General features: G+C 47.0%; 1 protein-coding gene across 6 annotated transcripts in view; it reads right to left on the reverse strand.

Annotated features, from left to right (window-relative positions):
* Window positions 1-22,936, reverse strand: part of NAV2 (neuron navigator 2) — a 727,084-nt gene that overhangs the window by 237,403 nt on the left and 466,745 nt on the right. For all 6 annotated transcript variants that reach the window (XM_072793786.1, XM_072793782.1, XM_072793781.1 and 3 more), the window contains one exon: window positions 6,673-6,745. In XM_072793786.1, coding sequence (XP_072649887.1) covers window positions 6,673-6,745 — 73 coding nt within the window. The remainder of the gene's footprint in view (window positions 1-6,672; window positions 6,746-22,936) is intronic.

Here is a 22,936-nt window from a genome sequence, read left to right on the forward strand (position 1 = left end):
GAGGGGACGGGAAGACCTAGTCCAGGGGAAGTGCCCCAAACCAGTAGCGTCTGCATGGGGCTCATCTGGGCCTGCAGCCTCTACCCTGGAACAAAGGCTCTCTGTGGTCCTCTGGCAGGCAGGTTGGGGCAGGGCACGATCTGCTGCAATGTTTCAAAGACAGGTGCATACACCCTCCTGGGGTTCCAAACCCTGCTTTAGTCATTGAAAAAGGCAGACAAGTACCTGTGGGGCTTTCCAACCACTGATGTTTTTCATCAGAGGAGAAGCCTCGGGGCACTCAATCATCTTCAAAAGGAAAACAAAAAGCATTAAAACTACATTATTTCTTTAAACACAATAATGCTTTTCTAGTAATTAGGCAGGTGGTTAGAAGTGTAAACGGTGGGGAGAGACAAAATACCAGGCCTCTGAAACAGGCATGAGTAGCTTAGCCACAGCAGATCTTGTAGACCTCCCATGTGGGACTTAATCTCTCTGGGCCTTAGTTTCCTCATCTGTATGATGAGGATAATATGAATACTGGTCTCAAAAGGTTGCTGGGGCGGGGGGGACGGACACCTGGGTGGCTCAGCAGATGGGCGTCTGTCTGCCTTTGGCTTGGGGCGTGATCCTGGGTCCGGGCATCAAGTCCCACATTGGGCTCCCTGAGGGGAGCCTGGTTCTCTCTTTGCCTATGTCTCTCTCTCTCTCATGAATAAATTAATTAAAAAACAAACAAAAAAACAAAAAAAAATTTTTAAAAGGTTGCTGAGGGGGGGATTAAATAAGATATAAAACACATACAGCCCTTAGCTCAGTGCCTGCCACCTAGGTTCTCCAAAAATGGCTCCTATCCTACAATTTAAACAGTATGCCAAGTGAGAGGGCTCTTGTAACCCTGAAATTGAATAAAGTGAATAAAGCCTATTTGAGTATAAAAGTCTCTATGTACTTTTCCTCTGTAAGTTCTGGGAGTTGACAAAACTCAGGGCCAGGCACCTTCCCACAAGACTGCACTAGTCCAGAACCAGTCTTACTATCAAACACCATCATCACCCCCTACCCCAAAAAGTCAAGGTAAGAAGATCTAGAGGACTCTTTCTGCCATCTTTCCATGCCACTGTAATGTGATTTCCCATAAACTCCACATTAACGTCCTGAAAGATGCTCTAAGAGCTTTAACAAGGCCGAAAAGAGAGGCAAACACCAGGCTCTTATTCAGCCGTGCTCCAAAGTTATCCTTCAGTTTCTACATGTGACAATGAAGCACAGTTACATCGGCAATTTGAAATCCCTGATGAACACAGAGCTGGGAAAATCGTTGTGAACCTCATGGGCAGGTTAAACAAGTATGGAGGGATCAGCCCCAGACTGGATATACAACTCAAAGATTAAGAAAAATGGCAGGATAATCTGCTCCTGTCCCACCAGTTTGGTTTCATTGTACGGACAACCTCAGCTGGCACCACGGACCATGACGATGCAAGGTGAAAACACACAGGAGGGAAAATCCTGGGATTCCTTTTCTCGGGATGTAATACATACTTGCAAATAAAATGCCTCAATGGATGAAAGACAACAACAAACCAACGAAAACAAAGAACACAGAACATCCAGGTGAAAAAGTGTCACAGAGCAGGGAGCGTGGTCATGTCTGACGATCACAGAGTCTGCATATTTCGCCCCCTCACCAAGGAAAAGAAGGTGGAGTCCTTGCGCTCCTCGAAGATAAAAGAGTAGAGGCGCCAAGAGAATCACTCCAAGTCGGGTGCTGGCATTCCAGGCCCTGGATGGATATCTACTCAGCTCAGACTTGGCAGGTCTGCCTCTTGGCCACCTAGGTCGGGGAGGGACAAGCTGGAGAGAAGCTGTGTGGAGGGGGCTTCCAGGTGACAGAAGATGGAGCCCACACATTCCTGCCAGTTCTGTAGCGGATAATGCAGGGATGAGCAGACGAAAGTCTGCTAGGACCACCTTACGTGGGGACCACGAGGGCCCCGAGTCAGGGAGTGCCTGATATAAATGTTACCCACTGAGGGAGAGCCAGGATTGCTGGACAATGTCTCGAAAGACTACAAATGTCCTGGGAGCATCATGGGAGGAAGTCCATGGGCAGTGGGGCAGGCAGAGACTCCCGCTCGGGGACAGCAGCCATTCTGGCCACCTAAGAGGCCAGCAACATCACTAGCAGTAGCATTATGCTTGCTGTATCTGCCCCAGGCCTAGGGGCTCTGGCAAAGGGAGGGGGGTGGGCAGAGGTCATTAGGCCCCATCTCTCTTCAATCTCCTTCCTTTTTTCCTTCTATTTTTTTAAATCAATTTTTCTTTTGAAAGAGGGGAAAAGAGAGGAGAGAGAGAGAGAGAGAGAGAGTGCATGGGTGCATGCATGAGCTGGGAAGGGGCGGGGAAGAGAAATGCAAGGCTTGATCCAGGACCTTGAGATCATGACCTGAGCCGAGACAGAGGTGGATGCTTAACCGACTGAGCCACCCAGCTCCACCGCCTTCAATCTTCTAAAGCCATTTGCTCTGGGGCATATGGGTGAAAAAGAGCTCTTTGAGCAGCATTTGAAAGTGAAGTTTAAAAACAAGACCAAAACTAAAAGGCAACCAACCTACAGAATGGGAGAATATATTTGCAAATGTCTAATCAGATAAAGGGCTAGCATTCAAAATCTATAAAGGACTGATCAAACTCAACACCCAAAAAACAATCCAGTCAAGAAATGGGCAGAAGACATGAACAGACACTACTCCAGAGAAGACATACACATGGCCAAACAGACATAAAAAAAAATGCTCCACATCACTCGGCATCAGGGAAATACCAACCAAAACCACAACGAGATACCACCTCACACTAGTCAGAGTGACTAAAATTAACAACTCAGGAAACAACCAATGTTGGTGAGGATGTAGAGAAAGGAGAGCCCTTTTGCACTGCTGGTGGGAATGCAAGCTGGTGCAGCCACTCTGGAAAACAGTGTGGAGGTTGCTCAAAAACTTAAAAATAGAGCCACCCTATGACCCAGCAATTGCACCACTATGGTATATTTATTCAAAGGATACAAACATAGTGATTCGAAAGGTCACCTGCATCTCATGTAATAGCAGCAATGTCCACAGTAGCCAAACTATGGAAAGAGCCCAGATGTCCATTGACAGATGAATGGATAAAGAAGATATGTGGTGGATGTGTGTGTATGGTATATGTAAAAATTTTTGTATATGTGTGTATATATATGGTATACATACACACACACACACACACACACACACACACACACACAATGGAATACTACTCAGCCATCAGAAAGAATGAAATCTTGCCATTTGCAATGATGTGGATGGAACTAGGGGGTATTATGTTAAGCAAAATAAGTCAGAGAAAAACAAATACCATATGATCTCACTCATATGTGGAATTTAAGAAACCAGACAGATGAACATAGGGGAAAGGAAGGAAAAATAAAGCAAGACAGAAACAGGGTGAACAAACCACAAGAGATTCTTAACTGTAGGAAACAAACTGAGGGTTGCTGGAGCAGAGGTGGGTGGGGAGATGGGGTAACTGGGTGATGGCCACGAAGGAGGGCACTTGATGTGATGAGCATTGGGTGTTACATGCAACTGATGAATCACTAAATTCTACCCCTGAAACTAATAATACGCTATGTGTTAATTAAATTGAATTTAAAGAAAAAATTAAAAAGCAAAACCGTTGTAAACATTAGCATAAAACTGTTCTAATCACTGACCACGACTGACGAGTTATGCATTCTGGCCAAGACATCAATCAGGAAGTGAGTCTCTACTCAGCAGGGAAGATGGGTGGGTTCAACAACATGGGGCAGGGTGGGAGGCCAGTTACTGAAACAGCATGAAGCCTCTTCACAGTTGTGCCCCATGATGGATACCTCACTGGTTCAGTGCCCCCTCCAGGGCCACATCCTAATCTTCTGTGCACAGAGACCCTTTAAGGCCACATCCTAACATGGATGAGGCTGGGGCTGAGCATCTGCACGATATGCCTCTGTGGGCTGCACGACATCCTCTGAGACAGTGTTCCAGCCAACAGAGTTCTAAATCGTTTCTGGTTTCTTTCACCTGTACGTGACACACCTCGATTTCATCCACCTGCTGTCCCAAAAGACACCACAAATACAAGTTCTGAAATCACAGAGGCCTGGGTTCAGCTCTGGCTCTGCTGCTCACTAGGTACAGGCTTTGAGGAGGTCACTCATAACCTCTTGAAGCCAAGCTTTTCTCCTCTGTAAACTCAAGCTATTATAAATTCCCACCTCAGTTGTGAATGCTGGAGCTGCTACACATAAAAACCTTTTTAAAAAGCACAGGTGGAAAAAAAATTAAAAAAATAAAAATAAAATAAAATAAAAAGCACAGGTTGGGGGAATCCCTGGGTGGCTCAGCGGTTTAGCGCCTGCCTTCGGCCCAGGGCATGACCCTGGATCAAATCTTCCTGGGATCAAATCCTGCATCAGGCTCCCTGCGTGGAGCCTGCTTCTCTCTCTCTCTCTCTCTCTCTCTCATTAAAAAAGAAAAAAAAAAAAAGCGCAGGTGGTTTATTCAAAAGTATTTACTGGGATCCCTGGGTGGCGCAGCGGTTTGGCACCTGCCTTTGGCCCAGGGCGCGATCCTGGAGACCCGGGATCAAATCCCACATCGGGCTCCCGGTGCATGGAGCCTGCTTCTCCCTCTGCCTATGTCTCTGCCTCTCTCTCTCTCTCTCTGTGTGACTATCATAAAAATTAAAAAAAAAAAAAAAATGTTAAAAAAAAGTATTTACTGAAAAACCTATGCCTTAAGGTATAAAGAGTTGGGGGAGGGATGGCGCCTGGGTGGCTCAGTTTGTTAAATGTCTGCCTTCAGCTCAGATCATGATTCTGGGGTGCTGGGATCGAGCCCCACAGTGGGCTCCCTGCTCAGTGGGGAGTCTGCTTCTCCCTCTGCCTGCCGCTCTCCCTGCTTGTGCTGTTAAACACATAGAATCTCAAAAAAAAAAAAAAAAAAAAAAGATGGGGTAGGTGTAGGGGAGCAAGGCAGAAGGCAAGAGAACGCTTAGATAGATGGCAGTGTGGCCAGGTGTCACCTCCAGGCCACATGGGGTGAAGCTGACCTACACAGAGTCCACATTCCCCAGAGTCCTTTGTGCTGAGCAGGACTCTGTGAAAGTCCCTACTGATGGCCTGCCAGGGGGCACAGGCCTGGGGCCTGACGACTTCCCAGAAACCCGAGGCGTGTGTGCCTGTCACCCACCAGCCAGCGCAGGAACTCCGCCAGAAGGAAATGATGCTCCTCAAATGGGAATTTGCACCTCCCTACCTATGTGTGGAAACACCACACCAACCCCCCCACCCCCCCACCCCCCCACCCCAGCAATGTGCGTTCCATATGTCATTCAGCCCAGATCTCAGCTCCACAGTGGAGGGCCCCTCCCCAAGGGCAAAGGATTCCTCAAAGGACCTCCCCTCCCAGAGCGGGACTACCCAGCAGCAGCCAAGGAAACCTCTGGAAGCGGTGTGTCCAGCCCCGACCTGGGACAGGCCCGGCACCTGAGAGGTCACCGCATTCAGACGTGACACGCCTACGAGGCACCAACGGTAGCCACCCGCCCCCAGTACCGTCCACACAGCCAGGAACACCAAGCTTTCGCCCCATAGCAGGGCAGCGGCGAGGAACGGGCCCCAGGCGGGCCGCACTGGCCCACTTACCTGTTCCGCTGGGCTGTTTCCTCCCTCACTGGCCCCCCAGCCCCCCTGACCACCTGAGTCGCTACTAATAGGCATCTTTTCAACAAGCAGCCTCGCTAGGGAAAGGTGGTGTCATGTGAGGCCCAAACTGCTTTACCTGTTCTGGGACAACTGGAGGCAGGTGCAGCCTAATGAGCCTGGGAGGATGCCGGGGCCTGTGGCAGCTCCTGAGCTGGCAGCTGCTGGTATTTACAAACAGGAGAGAGCGCAGAAGATTCCAGGGCGAGATGTTGCCTGAGGTGGCTGAGAATTCGGACCAGCCATCTCCAGACCAATACTTAATTGAATAGCAAACCACCAGCACACGCTAATGTGCTAATTAGCCACCCAATTGGAGTTAATTAAAAACTAATCAGGATGTCAAAACGTAGCCTCTCATTAATATATCACGTGTTTTCTTTCTTTTTATTTATTTATTTTTTTCTTTTTGAGCTAGGAGAAGTGCTGCTTCTTCTAATAAAAGTAAGAGATAAGGATTCGGCATTTTTCCCTGGGAACTGTACAACTTAAATATGTGCTGTGGCTAAGCGTTCTCTCTCCCACAGATAAGGCCTGGCTTGATAATTAACTGAATTGCTAGCCGGGTGAATCGAATCAGCATTGTTTGATTAAGCTCTCCTCCAGAGCAGCAGCTCCATTTCCAGGACTCTCGCAGACATGGCCCAGACTGAGCTCCCTCAGTCTCTCGCAGACATGGCCAGCATGGTTGAACCTACATTCCTGGAGTGATTCTTTAGGTGTCAGAAAGTTGGCATCCTCGAGTCTAGACAGGCCTCGAGCAGCCTTAAAACCAGGAAGAAAACAAAACCAGAAGAGCCCACCAGCACCCCTGGGCTTAACTGTATTAAAGGCATCAGTAAGGAACAGGTGGGCATTTCTAACGATGAAAAGGCAGCTTTATGACAAGTGTTCTGACTCACCTTCTGCAGACAGCCCCTGGATGTTTATTCCCTTAGCTGCCAGGAAATTCAAGCAGGCATCTATGTTTTCAATCTAGGAAAAGAAAAAAAAAACAACAACAACAACAACATACACTCAATCAATGTTCAGCCTTCTCCAGAGCCACCTTTTATCAGGAACAAAGGGCGATGTCAGAGAGAGGGTTCATTGTGCATTTGCTAAGGTTCCCAACGACGAAAAAGGACGTGTGAACGGCAGATGGATGGATGGATGGGTGCAGGTCAGGACTCTTTGTCTGTACTTGCACAGGAAAAAGTTACCTAATATCCCAACCACACAGCTCCAGAAGTCAAGGCCCTGGCTTGCTCATGGCTGCCAAAAATAACCAGAGTGGAATGAGAGAGCCTATGTGCACCACTGTCACTAGAACTATCCTGAAAATTTGAGCAGCTGCCAGAAAAATGGAGGTGGGGACGAAGGGGACAGTAGACCCACCTGACCACTGGCAGCTGGGAGAAATTTCCAGTACCAAGGAGACATGCCATCAAACGTGAGACAGCAAACGGGGGTTTCAGCAGGGCTCTGGGCCGCATTTTCTCACAAAATTCTCAGGAAGGCAGGCACTGCAGATGACGAGGGAGGGCTGTGGCCTCAACGAGCCCCTCTGCCCTTTTTGTTTTCTGTGACAACAAGGAACCCACCTGCCAGAGTCTGGGAGGCCTCCGGGCTTGCCAGGGCTGATGCCACGGCCAAGGGCAAGCAAATGTCCAGCCCTCGGGAAAGAACAATTAGGTCATTCCCAAAGGTCTGATTTGACTTCACTTGTCAGGACTAATGATTTTTTGGTCTACAGGAAGATGTTCAGGCTCGATTAATGTCAACGGTGACCATAAATAAAAGAAACTGCTTTTGACCTGGCACAAGGATCTTTGAAGTTCACACGGTTTGCATTTCACAGGGGAGACCCCCCTCCACCGCCCACCTGCCTTCCTAGGCTCTAGTCAGCATTCTTAGAAACTCAGACTGTGTTTAACCCTGAGACCACGCTCCGTCCCTCTCCCCAGGGGATATTCCGAAGAAGGCTACTTCCCAGCCACAGAGCAAAGCATCTACGGTGTGAGACCTCTAATTTGAGTCCAGTCTGGCTCCGAAGCAGGCTTCCCGAAATGCATGTCCTCCTCCCCCATGTCGGGCATTCGCCTTCCCTGCTCCCAGTCTTCAGACCTCCCAAACACGAAGTTAGGCTGTGGGACACCCGAATAAAACTGGTCTCCTATTATAAGACCCTCCTCCACGCTGAGCCTGAGGTTGCTCCATCCTTGCAGCTTTCAGCACAGGTTCCCGCCTCTCTCCCAGCCTCCAGCTCACCCTCAAAGATGGGCATCCGGGAGACGTCTCCCCCCATCTCTAGGAAAAGGGGCAAAATGCAATTTCCTGCAAACTATAGAAATGCTGATGTTACGAGTTATGCCTGCCACCATTGCAGAAAATAATTTCTTATAAAAAGGGAGGCAAGGGGCACCTGGGTGGCTCAGTGGTTGAGTATCTGCCTTTGTCCCAGGTCATGATCCCAGGTTCCCAGGATCAAGCTCCCCGCAGGAAGCCTGCTTCTCCCTCTGCCTGTGTCTCTGCCTCTCTCTCTCTCTAATAAATAAGTAAAATCTTAAAAAAAAAAGGGGGGGGGCAATCTTGTTTTGCTCCTCCCATCCCCACTTTTTTTTTTTTTTTTAAGATTTTACTTATTTATTCCTGAGAGACACAGAGAGGCAGAGACACAGGCAGAGGGAGAAGCAGGCGCCACACAGGGAGCCCGACATGGGACTCGATCCTGGGACTCCAGGATCACACCCTGCGCCGAAGGCAGGCTCCAAACCGCTGAGCCATCCAGGCTGCCCACAAGATTGCTTTTTAAGTCTTCCTTCCTTCCAAGCCAGAATGACTGACAGGGACAATCAGGTGCCACCAACATGGAAGGAAGGGGGAGGGGAAAGGAGGAAGAGAATGGCAGGAAGGGCCCCACACACACACTTCGTGGAAAGTGTTGCAAAGCAATCTGCTTACATTTGTAAGTAATCAAAATTACATCTCTAAACACTATTTCCCCCTGTTACAAAATCCCGCTTTGGAGAAAGAGAACTTTGAGTCCTGATTTCCTCTACTGTACACAACGGCAATGTACCCAAACCACACAAAAGCTTTGTTGCCTCCACAAAGAGGCACTGATACTTAAATCATGATAAAATTATAAAAATCTTCTACCCACCCCCCCTTTTTTTTTCTTTGAATAGTCCTATCCTGCTTCTTCAGTAGATCTTGCACATGGCTGATAAGGGAGGTTTCGGCAATTACATCCCCGTGGGAATTGAGATAAAAAGCTGACCGCCCGGAATCTGTTAATGTAAAATCAAAAATAGTACACTTGGTATCTATCCTGGCAAGCGTCATGGAGGTGTGCTGACGTGGGTAGGTTAAGTTTTTTTCAACAGTGCAGCAGAGGGACATGGATTAAAAAAGAAAAAAAAAAGACATCCACCAACATATTTAAGAAAAGCTCTGCTTCTACTACAACATTGTAATTCTATAGAGATTCCTTCCAAGAAGCATAGTGCACATTCACTTGGCACATTCATGGGACATTCAATGCATATAGTATCATTTAAAGAACATGGTCATTTCTTCCTGCAAGGCTTCCTTGCTTCCTTTCAATTTGGTCATCTACTGGGTTTTCTTTTAATGTTAAATTCTATTAAAGGAATAATTATAAATAGGTTGCCTAGACTACTTCTTCCTCCTGTTGCTTTTTTAAATCCCTATCATTCTTTCAAAGAATTTCATAATTTAGATCAGTTCTCCACAGGGCAGGGAGGGTGGGAGAGAAGGGGTAATGATCTTGCCACCCCAGGGGACACCTGGCTGGTGACATTCTGTGTTATCACAATGTTGGGAGGGCGTGCTACTGGCATCTAGCAGCTGAGATGCTGCTAGATGAGGCCAAGGATGATGCTGAACATCCTATGATGCACAGGACTGCCCTCCCCCTGCCCCAATAACAACGAAAAATCCTACCCAAAAGGTCAATAGTGCCAAGGTTGAGAAACCTGCGATTCTTTTCACCAATCAATATAACTGTGGAGATGTCGGCTCTGTTCCAGGCACCGTGCTTGATTCTTCTGACCGTGCTGGTGCAGAGTCCTCCTTCCTGTCCAGGAGCCCACATTTATATAACCCTTCTCCTTAGGGTCCACAGAGCCAACTGACATGCACACCAATCCCCAGGCATTTCAGGGAGAATCAGAGCATTAAGCAAAGAAGCATCAGGATATTCCTTCATTAAGTGAAGAGAGAAGGCCTAAGGGCACCAAGAATGCTTTCTCCTAAAGAGGAGATGAAACAGGGAGCAGTATCTGGATGGTCAGATTGCACTCCTGGAATATGTTAAAACCAAAAATAAGACCTTGGGTCATCATTTAAGAGACGATTCATAAGCCCATCAAGCGCCTTGAATTTTTTTCCTCTACTATGATTTCTCTGCTCACAGAAGGAGTTCAAAAAACATTCCTCAAGTCTCAAATCCACTCTTTAATAATGTTCCATTAAGGTTAAAAATCACTCCTGACAAGGCTGCTGAGACCCACGCTCTTTTCATCTGCACCCCGGGAAGAGAGCAGGGCTGGGAAGCAGAATAGGGTCAGATGTGGATTCCAACCTCCTGGCTTCACTTGGAATGAGATCAGAAGGGGAGAATGTTTCTTTGATCCAGCCTCTCTTGTGATCGAAATTCACCTTAAGGTTTTCTTCTAAGTACCATACAGGTGAACAATCAATCCGTCCCCCTGCACTGCTAAAACTGCCAACTGCCACCACGCCCGGTGAGGGGAATGGCCGGGCCCCCATTACAGCACAAGAGTGTCCTCATGTCCATCTTTAATGAGGCCCATGGCTCATGTGCTATCCAGACACACAGTGCGAGAGGCGGATCTGATTAAAGCTGGGAATGCAGAGTGATGGGAAAGGCTCTTAACCAGCAAAGTATGTAAATACGACCAAAGTTGTTCATTAACACATAGCAGCCAATATAAACTACTTTCCAAAATTAGCCGAAAAAAATCTGTGCAAAGCCTGACATTCCAGTGTTGCCGAGGGGTGGTGGGAGCTGTACTTTGAGCTGGGGGAGAAAGCTGTTCCAGTAGTTGCTGCCACAGAAATGGGTCCAAGAGCTTGGAGGGAGTTCTCGGAGTTTCAGCTGGGCGGGGTGGGGGGAAGCCCAGAGGTGGGACCACCATGTGGCATGGCTTGGGGTCCCTGGGAGCAGAACGGGGCTGCATGAAGGCATGGGTGGAGTAAGGGGACCAACCAAGATCAAGGCGCACTTCCGTCGTCTTCCCTTGGTTTGGGGCCACGTGTGGCTTCCACCGTGCACAGTCAGTGATGATCCAGGAGGAAAAGGCAACAGTGAAGGCTCTCTCCCAGTCTCAGCTGAGATCTCCATCCCAAAGTTGGATGGTTTCTCAACAATCTCTGAACTTGAGACTAGGAGGGCAACTTCCACCAACTGTGTGTGTTGTAGTCTTTGCTTCCCACATCCAAGAGCACATCTCCACCCCAGGACAACCAGAAAGCAAGGAAAATCAAAACAAACGCCAAACAACTGGAAAGAGAATGGGAGGGATGGGAGGCAAATGGAAAACTTCACATTTCAACCACGATTAAGGCTGGACTGGGTCGCATGATAAAGTAAAATATGCAAACCTCGGAAGAACGGCTGTATATCTCCTCTGTAGCTTAGAGACTGATCAAATACCATCTGTTGTGGCAGTTGTCATGGCAGCATTTTTCTCTGAATACCAGTGTAGCTGAGTGCAAAGCACACAAAAATGATTAATACAAATTAAGGCCACCTCTATGGGCGGTACCTGGGCCAAGGGGAAGATGGGGCTCCAGGCAAGCAGGTAAATGGGGTGCTAGTTTTCATGAGTTAAGACTTTCTCACCAAGTCCCTTGGAGATCTCCATCCCGGGAGGAAAGGCAAACAGTCGCTGCAGTAAAGTCAGGCACAGCTACAACCTTTTTTTTTTTTAAATGATACCTAAAGAGATACCTAAAGCCTCAGCAATGGTGGACCCAGACCCCGGACAAGGCTGACCAAGAACGTGCGAGTTCTGCGCACTGTAAAAGCACAGTGCAGCTTCTTCGTGAGCCTCATACATCAGTTCAAACAACTTCCATCCAGGAGTGTGACCCTCATGCCTGATACTGCTACTTGTCAACAAAAATCATCATTCATTCATTCTTTTACCCATTCCTTGACCCATATCAACTGAGCACCTGCTGGGTACACGGTGGTGTTTAATCCCTAACCTCACAGAAGGGGACAGTTTAACACTGGGGACTGGGCATAAGTCAATAATGCACAAGGGAGGACAGACAACATCTGTCAGGTACTAGTCCTGATCTAGCCAGGGGATTGCAGGAGGAGGGGGTTGGATAAATGTGGTTTTTTAAAAAAAGATTTTATTTATTTATTTATGAGAGACACAGAGAGAGAGGCAGAGACACAGGCAGAGGGAGAAGCAGGCTCCATGCAGGGAGCCTGATGTGGGACTTGATCCCAGGACCCCGGGGTCATGCCCTGAGCTGAAGGCAGACGCTCAACCGCTGAGCCACCCAGGCTTCCCCCCACCCCCCATTTTATTTTTTAAGGATGGATAAAAATTTCTTAAGGAAGAGAGAGCATGCTTGTTCAAAGAGGCAGGGCTTTTGGTTCACCTATTCACTGATATAGCCCCAGCTATGTACTCCTCACTGGACACTCAACATTTGTTGCCTGAAGGGGAATTTGAGCTGAGACCTAAGAGTTAGCTGGATACTGAAAGTGGGGAGAAAAAAGTACACCCAACCTAGTAAACCTAAAGCATAAAAGATTCCACGCAGCATGTAGCATACAACGTTCTGGCAACCAAGAGAGAGTCAAAAAGGTGGGAGGATAGCAGGCAGAGAAGACGTGCTAGGAGATAGGATGCTGAGCAAGAGCAGAGGGCTGGCCACACCAGGCCACATCCAAGAGCTCACAGCAGAGAAAAGGCAGCGGTCCTTCCAGCTCTTATGGAGGAACAGTACTACCTCCCCAACCATCACCAGGACGACCGTAGTCAGGCCAAACCCTTCCAAGCTGAAAGCTTGAGGACAGGCTATTTTGTGTCAGGGATGGCTCAAGAGGGGTCCTTGAAGTGGGGGCTTCAATGACCACTGGGCTGGGCATGGAGACAGGGAGGGATGGGAAGGGGAAGTCAGCATCGGTGGTCACATGCACTAGGAACATCTGCTTGCTAACCAACAGGCCTCCATGCCTTTCTTACTCCTTCCTCTGCCCCTTTCCAAAAATAAAAATAGAAAAGGGGGGGGGGGTCGGAGAGGAGGGGAAGAAGTCCAATCATGAAACCAAACCAAAAAGCAAAATGAACTCTGGAGAAATGCCCTCCTAAATGCCTGTCTCATCTGTGTTGTCTCTTTCCTCTGCGTTCCTAGGCCATGACCTGGTGCAGGATTTGTCCAGCTGACTATTTTTTTTGGACACCTCTATCAGTGTTGGAGTCCAGTATCATCTCATGATCCCATGGCTCATGGGCCACAGCGTGGTTCTGGAGACACAGTCCCATGGAACTAAGCTGGTGGGGCCTGGCCATCATCTTAGGATACTCCAGAAACAAGGGATGCCTGGGTGGCTCAGTGGTTGAACATCTGCCTTTCGCTCAGGTCATGATCCTGGAATCCCAGGATTGAGTCCTGCATTGGGCTCCCTGGAGGGAGGTTGCTTCTCCTCCCTCTGCCTATGTCTCTGCCTCTCTCTCTGTGTCTCTCATGAATAAATAAATAACATCTAAAAAAAAAAAAAAAACCCCACCCCAGAAGATACTCCAGAAACGAGGGAAATCTATATGGTGGCACATCAACTTCTCTTAGGTGGGGAGTTATTTAAGAGCATCTCTCCCTGTGAACCCTGTAAGTTGCCGCTTGCTTGGTTGATGCACGATGCCCTCCTAGCCCAGTAGCACAAGGGGTTCCAGACCCTCTGTCCCATCTTTGGCCCTTCAGCACATCAGCTTTAGCTTTCGTGGCAGCTGTGAAACAGAAAGCTGAAGAATGTAGAACTCAGGGGCTGCATGGGGCTTCGGTCCCTGTGTCTGTTTCTCTTGCTGCTTCAACGCCTTGCCCCGCCTCTTCTTTTGATTTGGCAACTTTATCCACCTTATTGTATATGATATTTATAACTTCAGCTTTCCAAGATGTTGTCAAGTGTTCTAAAAAAAAAAAAAAACTTTATAGGAGTCTCTCTGCTGCTATAGCAATTGGGTAAGTCCATATGGATTAAAAAAAAAAAAAAACTCTTGCTGGAGGAGAAAAAAAAATTGAAAACAAGAATCTCAAATTCCTCCAGTGACTATCTTTTTCCACTTTGCTTCCAAATGCTTAGAATATTTCATTTCCCTATTATATTCTGACTTCTCAATTTTTCCCTCGAGACAAAGAGAAATCTGGAAAGAGAGGGGTAGCTAAAGTTCTAGAAATCAGTCCTTACTCTGGAGGCTCCCATAATGGACCCTTCACAGTTGAGCTCTGTGGAGTATCCCCTTTGAGAGAGGATGGGGAAGTTCTACTGTGGATCTGCAAGGTCAGAAAGGCCCAGCGGATGCCCCTGTGCGCATCCCTTCAGCATGCCGTCGCTAACATCATTTCCCCACTACAGTTTCAGAGTCATGCTGCCTAGCTTCCCAGTGCTCCCCACAAAGGGTCTGTTCCAAGTTGAGGCCTCCAAGTTAGGAGCTGGATACAAGTGCTACAGGGGAACAGATTAGGGCTAAGGAGTGGCATTCAGGGACAAACACAGGCTTTGGAGTCAGACAAATCCGGGTTCCAATCCTGATTCTGCCGTTGACTAAATTATGATCTGCATTAGGTTACCTCAGGGGCCTGACCTGTGGAACGGGCACTGCACCACTTATCACACAGGGTGGTGGTGGTCATTACGTGAGAGGATGCTTTATGTGTGGTGCTTCGCAAGTGCCCAATAACTGGCAGTGTTTGTTCCCGTGTTGCCATTTTTGACATGACGTCCCTGGGCTATACTTCTGAGGCCACGACATGCCCAAAGCTACGTCTGGAGTTGGCCCCTGGCAAAGAGTTTGACGAGCTTACCTGGGCCGCCTTGCATTTGCTCCTGGCTTTCCCCTCAAGCCCGGCTATCCAGGGCTCTGGGTGCTCTTCATCCCCTAACGTCGGGCCTATGTCTCAGCAGGCCCGCTCTTGAAGAGATGGCAGTACACTAAATCACACCAGGGCAGAAGGACCACTACTGGCTTCCCAAGGGTCACCTCTCCCACGGGTACCTATATTCTATCACAATTATTGGGCGACAGTTATCTGTCAAAAGAATATGGGCTCTGGACTCCTCTCCATTGGATTCTGGTTCCCACAGACTACCCATAAGACCCAAGCAAAATTAGTAACCGCTTCCAGCCTCCAATTCATCTGGAACATAGGGATGTGGATACCTATCTCAACAGAGATACTGAGGCATAGATGGGTTGACCTGGGTCAAGAGTCTGGAACTTCACGTGGCCAGAATTTTAAAAGACTCCTTCTTCATATAATTCCGTAAACCGCAGAATAAGAGCGATCACCGGCCTCTCCTGCAAGTGAGGGATCATGTTGGAGTTGTGAGACACTCTGAGGCTCGCTGCATTACACGACACTAGCACGGCCTCTCTATGAATGGGTTCCTTAGAGCTAGAATTAATTCACTTCAACTCTGCTAGAATCAGCACTTTCTGTCCCAAAAGATTTCTGGTCAAAATCTCTTTTACTTAGTTACATAAAAAAAAACCCGAAGAAAACAGTTTCTTAAGAAGGAGCAAGGGTCTTCTGCAGAAAACCCTGGCTTTTCCTACAGAGAAGGCTACTGACTCGGATGCCAACTTCAACAAGGAAGCCCTGCCTTCTGGACCGCAAATGTGTGGCTGCCTCTTGAACCAACAGAGGAGAGCAGTGCCGTGGACACTTGCTAGAGAATTTCACCCAAGGAACTAACTACAACTTGGTAGCCCCAACCATTCTTTGATGAATAATGACCAATTACTCTCGTGCAGTCTTTCTCTGCTCTAGGGGAAGGGGAAAGCGAGGTGGGAAGCCAGCATGGTCCTTCCTCACGCGGCACACAGCCTCTTACACAAAAGCAGACTTGAAGCAAGTATCTCCCCACTCGACACAGGTCACAAACGTGGTAAGGGTTAACTCACACCTCTCACTATTTTTAATCTAGTTCTTTTTTGCATCTTTGCCATATCTACATCCTTAAACCCATAAACCAACCACAAAGTCTTCAAGAGGCAGAACAGAAACATAATACGAAACAAACCAGCAGATCCTTCATATACTTCTTGAATGCAGCAAATCCTCAGTTTTGGAAATGCCACTAGAATAGATCATTTTACCTGCAAAGCAAGTACATGTAAACAAATAGGGAAACGGGATCATTTGCAGACGAAGGGCAAGAGCCACACTTGTCCACCAGTGCGGGGGCCGGTTCCCTTGTACCAGCCTGTGAAGGCAGCTCTGCGGTGCAGCCAGTTCCCCGCGATCTGTAGCTAGGGTTCTTCTGGGTTGCTCGTGAGCAGTCAGTCGGTGGGTTTCGACCCTGCAACTCCAAGGATAGCCTGCACGCAAGTGCAAGACACACCCTGGCAGCACCACCAGCCAAGAAAGCAAAGCCAAGCACAGTGCCTTACTACTCAGTTCAGAATCCTGCAAGACTTTGCCCTCCCGCCAGTGAAGGCTGCGATGAAGGCATCTGCTCTGTCGTCCTGTGCCTGCATCTATCACCCTGTAGTGCTCTTTTCTGCGGGAGATGTAATTCAAAACTTGCCCTTCCCTGTCCACTCCAAGTCCAGATGCTGCTAGCAATTAGTGGGTTATTATTATATATATATTATATATATATAATATTATATGCCAGGCACACTACTATATAGCACCTTTTGTATGTATACATTACCTCAATCTATTTCTTTTTTTTTTTTTTTAATTTTAAAAAGCTATTAGGTATGGCTACAGATGGAGCCTGAACTCTAGACTGCCCTGGTGATGATTAACACATAATTTGGGAGCTTTTGCAAGTGGTACACAAAATATACCAAGAACCTAGATTTGATTAATAGTTACAGATTCTAAAATTTGTGACCTAAGCAAAGTGCCACATGCCAGCCTACCAGAAATCATGTTATCCAAAATTACAAATGCTATGAATAATTAAAATAATTCTCAACTCTGTTCACTGCCATAGGCAGAATGTCAGAGACGCAAAGCCCACCGGAAGAAGAGAACAGACTAGACAAGGAAGGTCTCTATTACAGGATATCCTTGAGCTTTCCAAGGCTACAAGATATCTAATGCACCTGGGAAGAAACAGTGGACAATTTTTAACTTGTCATATAATGCTAATCTCTGTTACTATTTCTGTCCTTGTCAAGTATTCCATTGAACCGGATAGGATTGCAATTTTTGGAGGTAAAAGAAAAGGTTAAATATTGGGCCTTTCAAACAATTCTATCTATATTATTAGGAAAATACACTCCCCCTGAAGGTTAAAATTAAACTGTTGGGTGACTATAAAAATAGAGCACTTTAGAGCTAGTCATAAATAAAGTACCAGTACATCTGAAGCTCAGAATAAAATCTCCACAAGTCTCTCTGAAAGGAGTCGCACAAGACAGGGGGGTAAACATCAAGTCAAAAGAAACACGCCAGCTGCAGGCTAACCCTTAAAAGGCACTTTGCTTTAGAGCTTCTTCCGCTGCAGGATCCCCTTTGAGAAGCAGAACAGGGCCCGGGAAAGGCTTTAATTCCCATTTGATTTCTCTCAAAATCTCCCAGGAAAGGGAGCTAGTTACCCTTCACAACAGGGAAGGGAATCCAGGCTGCATGTCCTCCTCCTCTCGTCTTCCTCCTCCTTCAGAGGAAATGTGTGAGACAGAGGAGGTTTTTGCCACCAGCTTCCATCTTCTCCTGCAGATAAAGCTCATGTCAAAGTGTTGTCATCTGCATCGTGACTGGAGCCATTACTAAGAGGAGATTTTACCCTCCCAGAGAGAGGGATTAGGGATGGCACAGAACCAGAGGGGAAGCCTGTGGATTTCTCAGCTCCTTGGCTCTCCCAGGGTAAGGCCCTTGACTTCCCTAAGCTTCAGTTTTCCTTTCAGAGAAATAGGGATAATTATCCCTTTCCCAAAAGCCTTACAGAGTACCTTCCAAGAAACCGATACCTACATGTTCAGAAAACGTGAAACACTGAGATAAATTCTTTGGCAGACATTATTATTTCAGTTCATTTTCACCAGTAGGTGAGGTAAACACTATCACTGTTTTCCAAATGGGGAAATGGAAGCACAGGGTACTAAAGTGACCTCCGAAAACTGTAGTTACTAAATAAATGGTAGAGGTGGAATTGGAACAACTTAATGGAAAGAGGTTTAAAGCTGTGAAGCCCTCTACAAACATGGAAGTTAACCACCAAATGGCAAGAGCTTCACTATTGTTCTGGACCACTCTGTTTGGTCACCTCCCCTACCCTGGGGGCTTAGGCTGACCCTGTGACCATGTGACCAGGCAAATAATGGGTCCCTCCAAACCAAATCCCATCTTCCTATCAAAAGGACAAAGGGGGGATCCCTGGGTGGCGCAGGGGTTTGGCGCCTGCCTTTGGCCCAGGGCGCGATCCTGGAGACCCGGGATCGAATCCCACGTCGGGCTCCCGGTGCATGGAGTCTGCTTCTCGCTCTGCTTCTCTCTCTCTCTCTGTGACTCTCATGAATAAATAAATAAAATCTTTAAAAAAAAAAAAAAAGGACAAAGGGCACTTCATAGAGGAAGGAGCTGGCTTTTCCCACTTTCTCCTGTACATGTTTTGTGAGAGATATTTATGCCCTTTTCTAGTGTTTGAAATCTTCAGGAGCAGAAATGATTCATATAAACATTGATGGGCATTATTTTGAAGTCAAAATGCTCCCCCAACAAGGATCTTTCAAAGCCCCCTAGGCCAGTGCTTAGGATCCCTGAGGAAGTTCATGACAATCATAAGAATACAATAGTTGGAGGATCACAAACCTCAAATGCGTGTAATGAATGAATAACAAAAGCTGCGCGTAAGACTAGAGGGAATGAGGAATAGGACAAATGCAGCCCACACCCACCTCGAGGGGGCGGCTGCTGGCTGTTTTAGCCAATTGTGGCCTGAGGAGTGCCAACCCAGCACTAACAGATCATCAGGTCTTTTCTGAAAGGAAGGAAGGCAGAAAGGAAGAAAGAGAGAGTGAGGGAGAGAGGAAGAAGAAGAAAGAAGGAAGGAAGGAAGGAAGGAAGGAAGGAAGGAAGGAAGGAAGGAAGGAAGGAAGGAAGGAAGGAAGGAAGAAAGAAAGAAAGAAAGAAAGAAAGAAAGAAAGAAAGAAAGAAAGAAAGAAAGAAAGAAAGAAAGAAAGAAAGAAAGAAAAAAGAAAAAAAGCTGGAAGATCAGTTTTTATGAAGTACATTGATTTTCATCTATTGGCATTGACTCAGTTTTTATTCTAGTTTTAAAAGGTCTTCTGGGACCTGACCTGAGCTTGTTGGCAAGCGACCTCCTCCCCTTGCTGGGGTTGAGCACACTGGCATGCACCTACTGACCAGTCCCCAACTCGAGGCTGACCGGGCTTTAACCAAGTACAGAGAGGGAGTCCTTGCTCTGTTCTGCTTCTGGGGAAAAAAACAACAACAACAACAAACAAACACACATACAAAAACACCCCTTTGATGCTAGGCTGAAACATAAGAACCGCATGAAGACATATGCAAGGAGGTGGATCCAAGCATGAGGCCCAGATGGCTGTTCCATAAACCACAATCTACATGGTTATAAATCACCATCCGATTTCTCTTTTAGCTCAGGAAGATGTGTAGCTATTCTCCCTCCGCTTATGCTCACGTTTGCTAAGTTCCTTAACCTTACTGAGCACCGCCAGTGCCTTGCTCCCAAGGCAGGTGTGCTGAGCGCTTCTTTAGTGAATACGCACGGAGCATCTACCAGGTGCCAGGCCATATGGGCACAGCGACAGATGCAACATCGCCCTCAAAGACGTTAATGTCTACTGAGATACAGGCAGCGAAGGACAATGTGCTAAAGGATTATCGCTTCAATTTTTCAATAGAGGAACACACGGGTCACACAGGTTAAGTGAGCTAGAAGGGACACAGAACACATTAGCAGACTCCAAGACCATGGCCATGTGCACGATTCAGATCTTATCCACTCAGAGCTCACTACAGTTCTCGGGCAGGACGATGTCTAAAGCATCTTAACCTTCCCAAAAAGGCAAACCGACTCATTCAAAATCCTTAAATTTAAATAAACCCTTCAGAGATCCTGTTAATTTTTAAAATTTTAAACAACTTTGCCAGCTAATTTATGTTTACCTGCCTGTTTTCACAGGCAGAGCCTGAAAGAGGCTTTTTGTACTTGGCTTGAAGACAACCTTTGACAGAGTGTGGTCACCAGACCAGCAGCATCGGCATCCCCACCCAAGATTTGCTCGTGAAAAATGCAAATACTCCAGCTCCACCCCAGGCCTACTGAATCAGCAGCTCTGGAAGTGGGGCCCAGCACTGTTGGGACAAGCTCTCCAGGTGACTCCCCTGTGCACTCAGAAGCGAGCAGCACTGCCCTGGGAGGCCTTGCCAAACCAAACACTGCTTCCTTCATCAAATAAAAATAACCTGCTATAAGGGGGTCTTTTCGACATGCCTTTGTAACTCAGTTAAAATATAAAATAGTGAGAGAAGATTCGAGAGAATTTCTTGGCTGAGGACCACTCTAGTTTCTTTATAGCGTTGAAAAATACAAAAGACATATCCCATATGTGACATATTAAAATTTGAGGGGTAACATCACCCTCACTCTCTGGGAAAGCTCCTGACCAGTTGGGCCATTAATTGTTTAGCTCATCCATCTAAGAAACATGAGCCGAGGGATCCCTGGGTGGCGCAGTGGTTTGGCGCCTGCCTTTGGCCCAGGGCGCGATCCTGGAGACCCGGGATCGAGTCCCACGTCGGGCTCCCGGTGCATGGAGCCTGCTCTCCCTCTGCCTGTGTCTCTGCCTCTCTCTCTCTCTCTGTGTGACTATCATAAATAAATAAAAATTAAAAAAAAAAAAAAAAAAGAAAAGAAACATGAGCCGAGCACTTCCAATGTACCTAGCACCATGCCAGGTGCTGGGAACACGGAGATTTTTATTGAACCCAAAAGTGAAACACACACTATACATATTACAAAGCTTTGATGTTAATAAAATATGATAAATATCTCAATATTGGTTTAAACATATTAGTAACAAGACAGACACGCATCAGTTGGGGAACGCAGTCCCTACTCATCAGTGTATGTTCACGAAGAGGTCAGGAATACCTGGAGCCCAACTTGTGATTGGCACCTGTGGCTCCCGAGACAACTTAGTGCCTGAAGTGATCCGTGATATGGCTGCACGGTGCTGGAAACTTACTGTGGGGCTCCCTTCTCCCCCTACCTCCCTACAGTAGTCTGCTTCGAATTTAGCACAAACTTCATTCTCAAATGTCCTAATGATGGAAGCAACTTCCGGTCAACTCCGAAATCCAAGGGGCTTGTAGGAGCAGCATGAGCCTCCACTAGAAACTCCAACAGCTTACTGTCTAATGCAGCAAGAATTATTTTGGTTGAATCCCAGAGAGTATTAGTTTCCTACTTCGGCTGTCACAAGTGACCAAAATGTAGTGGCTTAAAGCAATCTGAAATTATCTTGTAGTTCCAGAGGAAAATCAGTCTCGGGGAGCTACAATAAATGAGTTGGCCAGCTGTACCCATTCTGGAGGCTCTAGGGAAGAATCGGTTTCCTTCTCTTTTCTAGCTTGTAGAGGCCACCTGCGTGCCTTGGTTCACGGCCCCTTCTAACATCTTCAGAGCCAGAGAACAACATCTTCCAATCTCTTGCCTCCCACTCCCGCAGTCACATGTCCTCAACTCACCTTGTCGCCCTTAGAAGGATTCTGGTGATCCCACTGGGCCTGCCCAGATAATCCAGGATAAGCTTCCTATCTCAAAACCCTTAATTTAGTCACACCTGCACAGGCCCTTTTGTTACATAAGATAACATACTCACACAAGTTTGTAAGATTAGTATGTGGACACCTTTGGTGGGTCCACTGCTCAGCCTACCACACTGGGTGCCTACTTTGAGTATGAAAAAAACCTTTCGATGCACAATAGTTAGGATATACATGACTCATAAACAGAGAAGGGAATGAACAGCTAATGTGCTATGAGCCAGTATGATACCAGGTGCTTATTATGCCATAGCTCACCGATCCCCGGCAGGGACCCTGGGAGGCAGCTTCCAGTATAATCTCCCTCTCACAACTGAGGGAAGGCTCAGATTGAGTAACCTGCCCAACACACATGGCCCGGGGTCGGGAGACCCAGGTCTGGCCGATTCTAGTCGTCATCTTCTTCCTCAAACCAAATCTCCTTCCCAGGAAGGAAGGCCTCATCCCCAAGCTCCACCCACAGTGTAGAAGGGCCAGTATTACAGATATAATGCTTGTACCTCCAGGTCACAGTCCATCTCTTCTCTTCTTTAGTTTCCTTATACATAGAGGAGCCTAGCAGTTAAGGGAATAGACTCCAGAGCCAGACTTCATATCCCAGCTTGTCGCTTATTAGTTGTCTGACCTCATGCTCATTACTAAACCTCTGTTTCCTCATCTGTGAAATGGAAATAAAGGTAACTGCTCTCCCAGGATTTTATGAAGATAAAAATCTGTCATTGCAGGTGTCTAAAGCATCACCCGGTTATAAGTCTATGAGATATGTGCTTGCTATTCTTCCGTAAGACTGAGTCTGAGACAAAGGCAATAACCCCAGGCTCTACAGCGTGAGGGGAAGAGGAGAGATTCTCTAACATGACTTATATTTAGCCCCTAGCAGAGCGCAGCAAATGGCATCAGGCTCTAAGGTCTCCATACCATTCATTCAATGGAATGAACAAGATCTACTTCTCTTTCTATGAGAATAAAAGGAGTTAAAACTTGTAAAGCACTTTTTTTTTTTTTTTTAGATTTTTATTTATGGATTTACTTAGAGAGAGACAGAGAGAGAGACCTTGAGCAGGGGGTTAAAGCAGAGGGAGAGGGAGAAGCAGACTCCCTGCTGAACAGCTAACCTGATGCGGG

This window comes from Canis lupus, chromosome 23, assembly GCF_048164855.1.
Source record: "Canis lupus baileyi chromosome 23, mCanLup2.hap1, whole genome shotgun sequence".
In the NCBI taxonomy this organism is placed as follows: domain Eukaryota; kingdom Metazoa; phylum Chordata; class Mammalia; order Carnivora; family Canidae; genus Canis; species Canis lupus.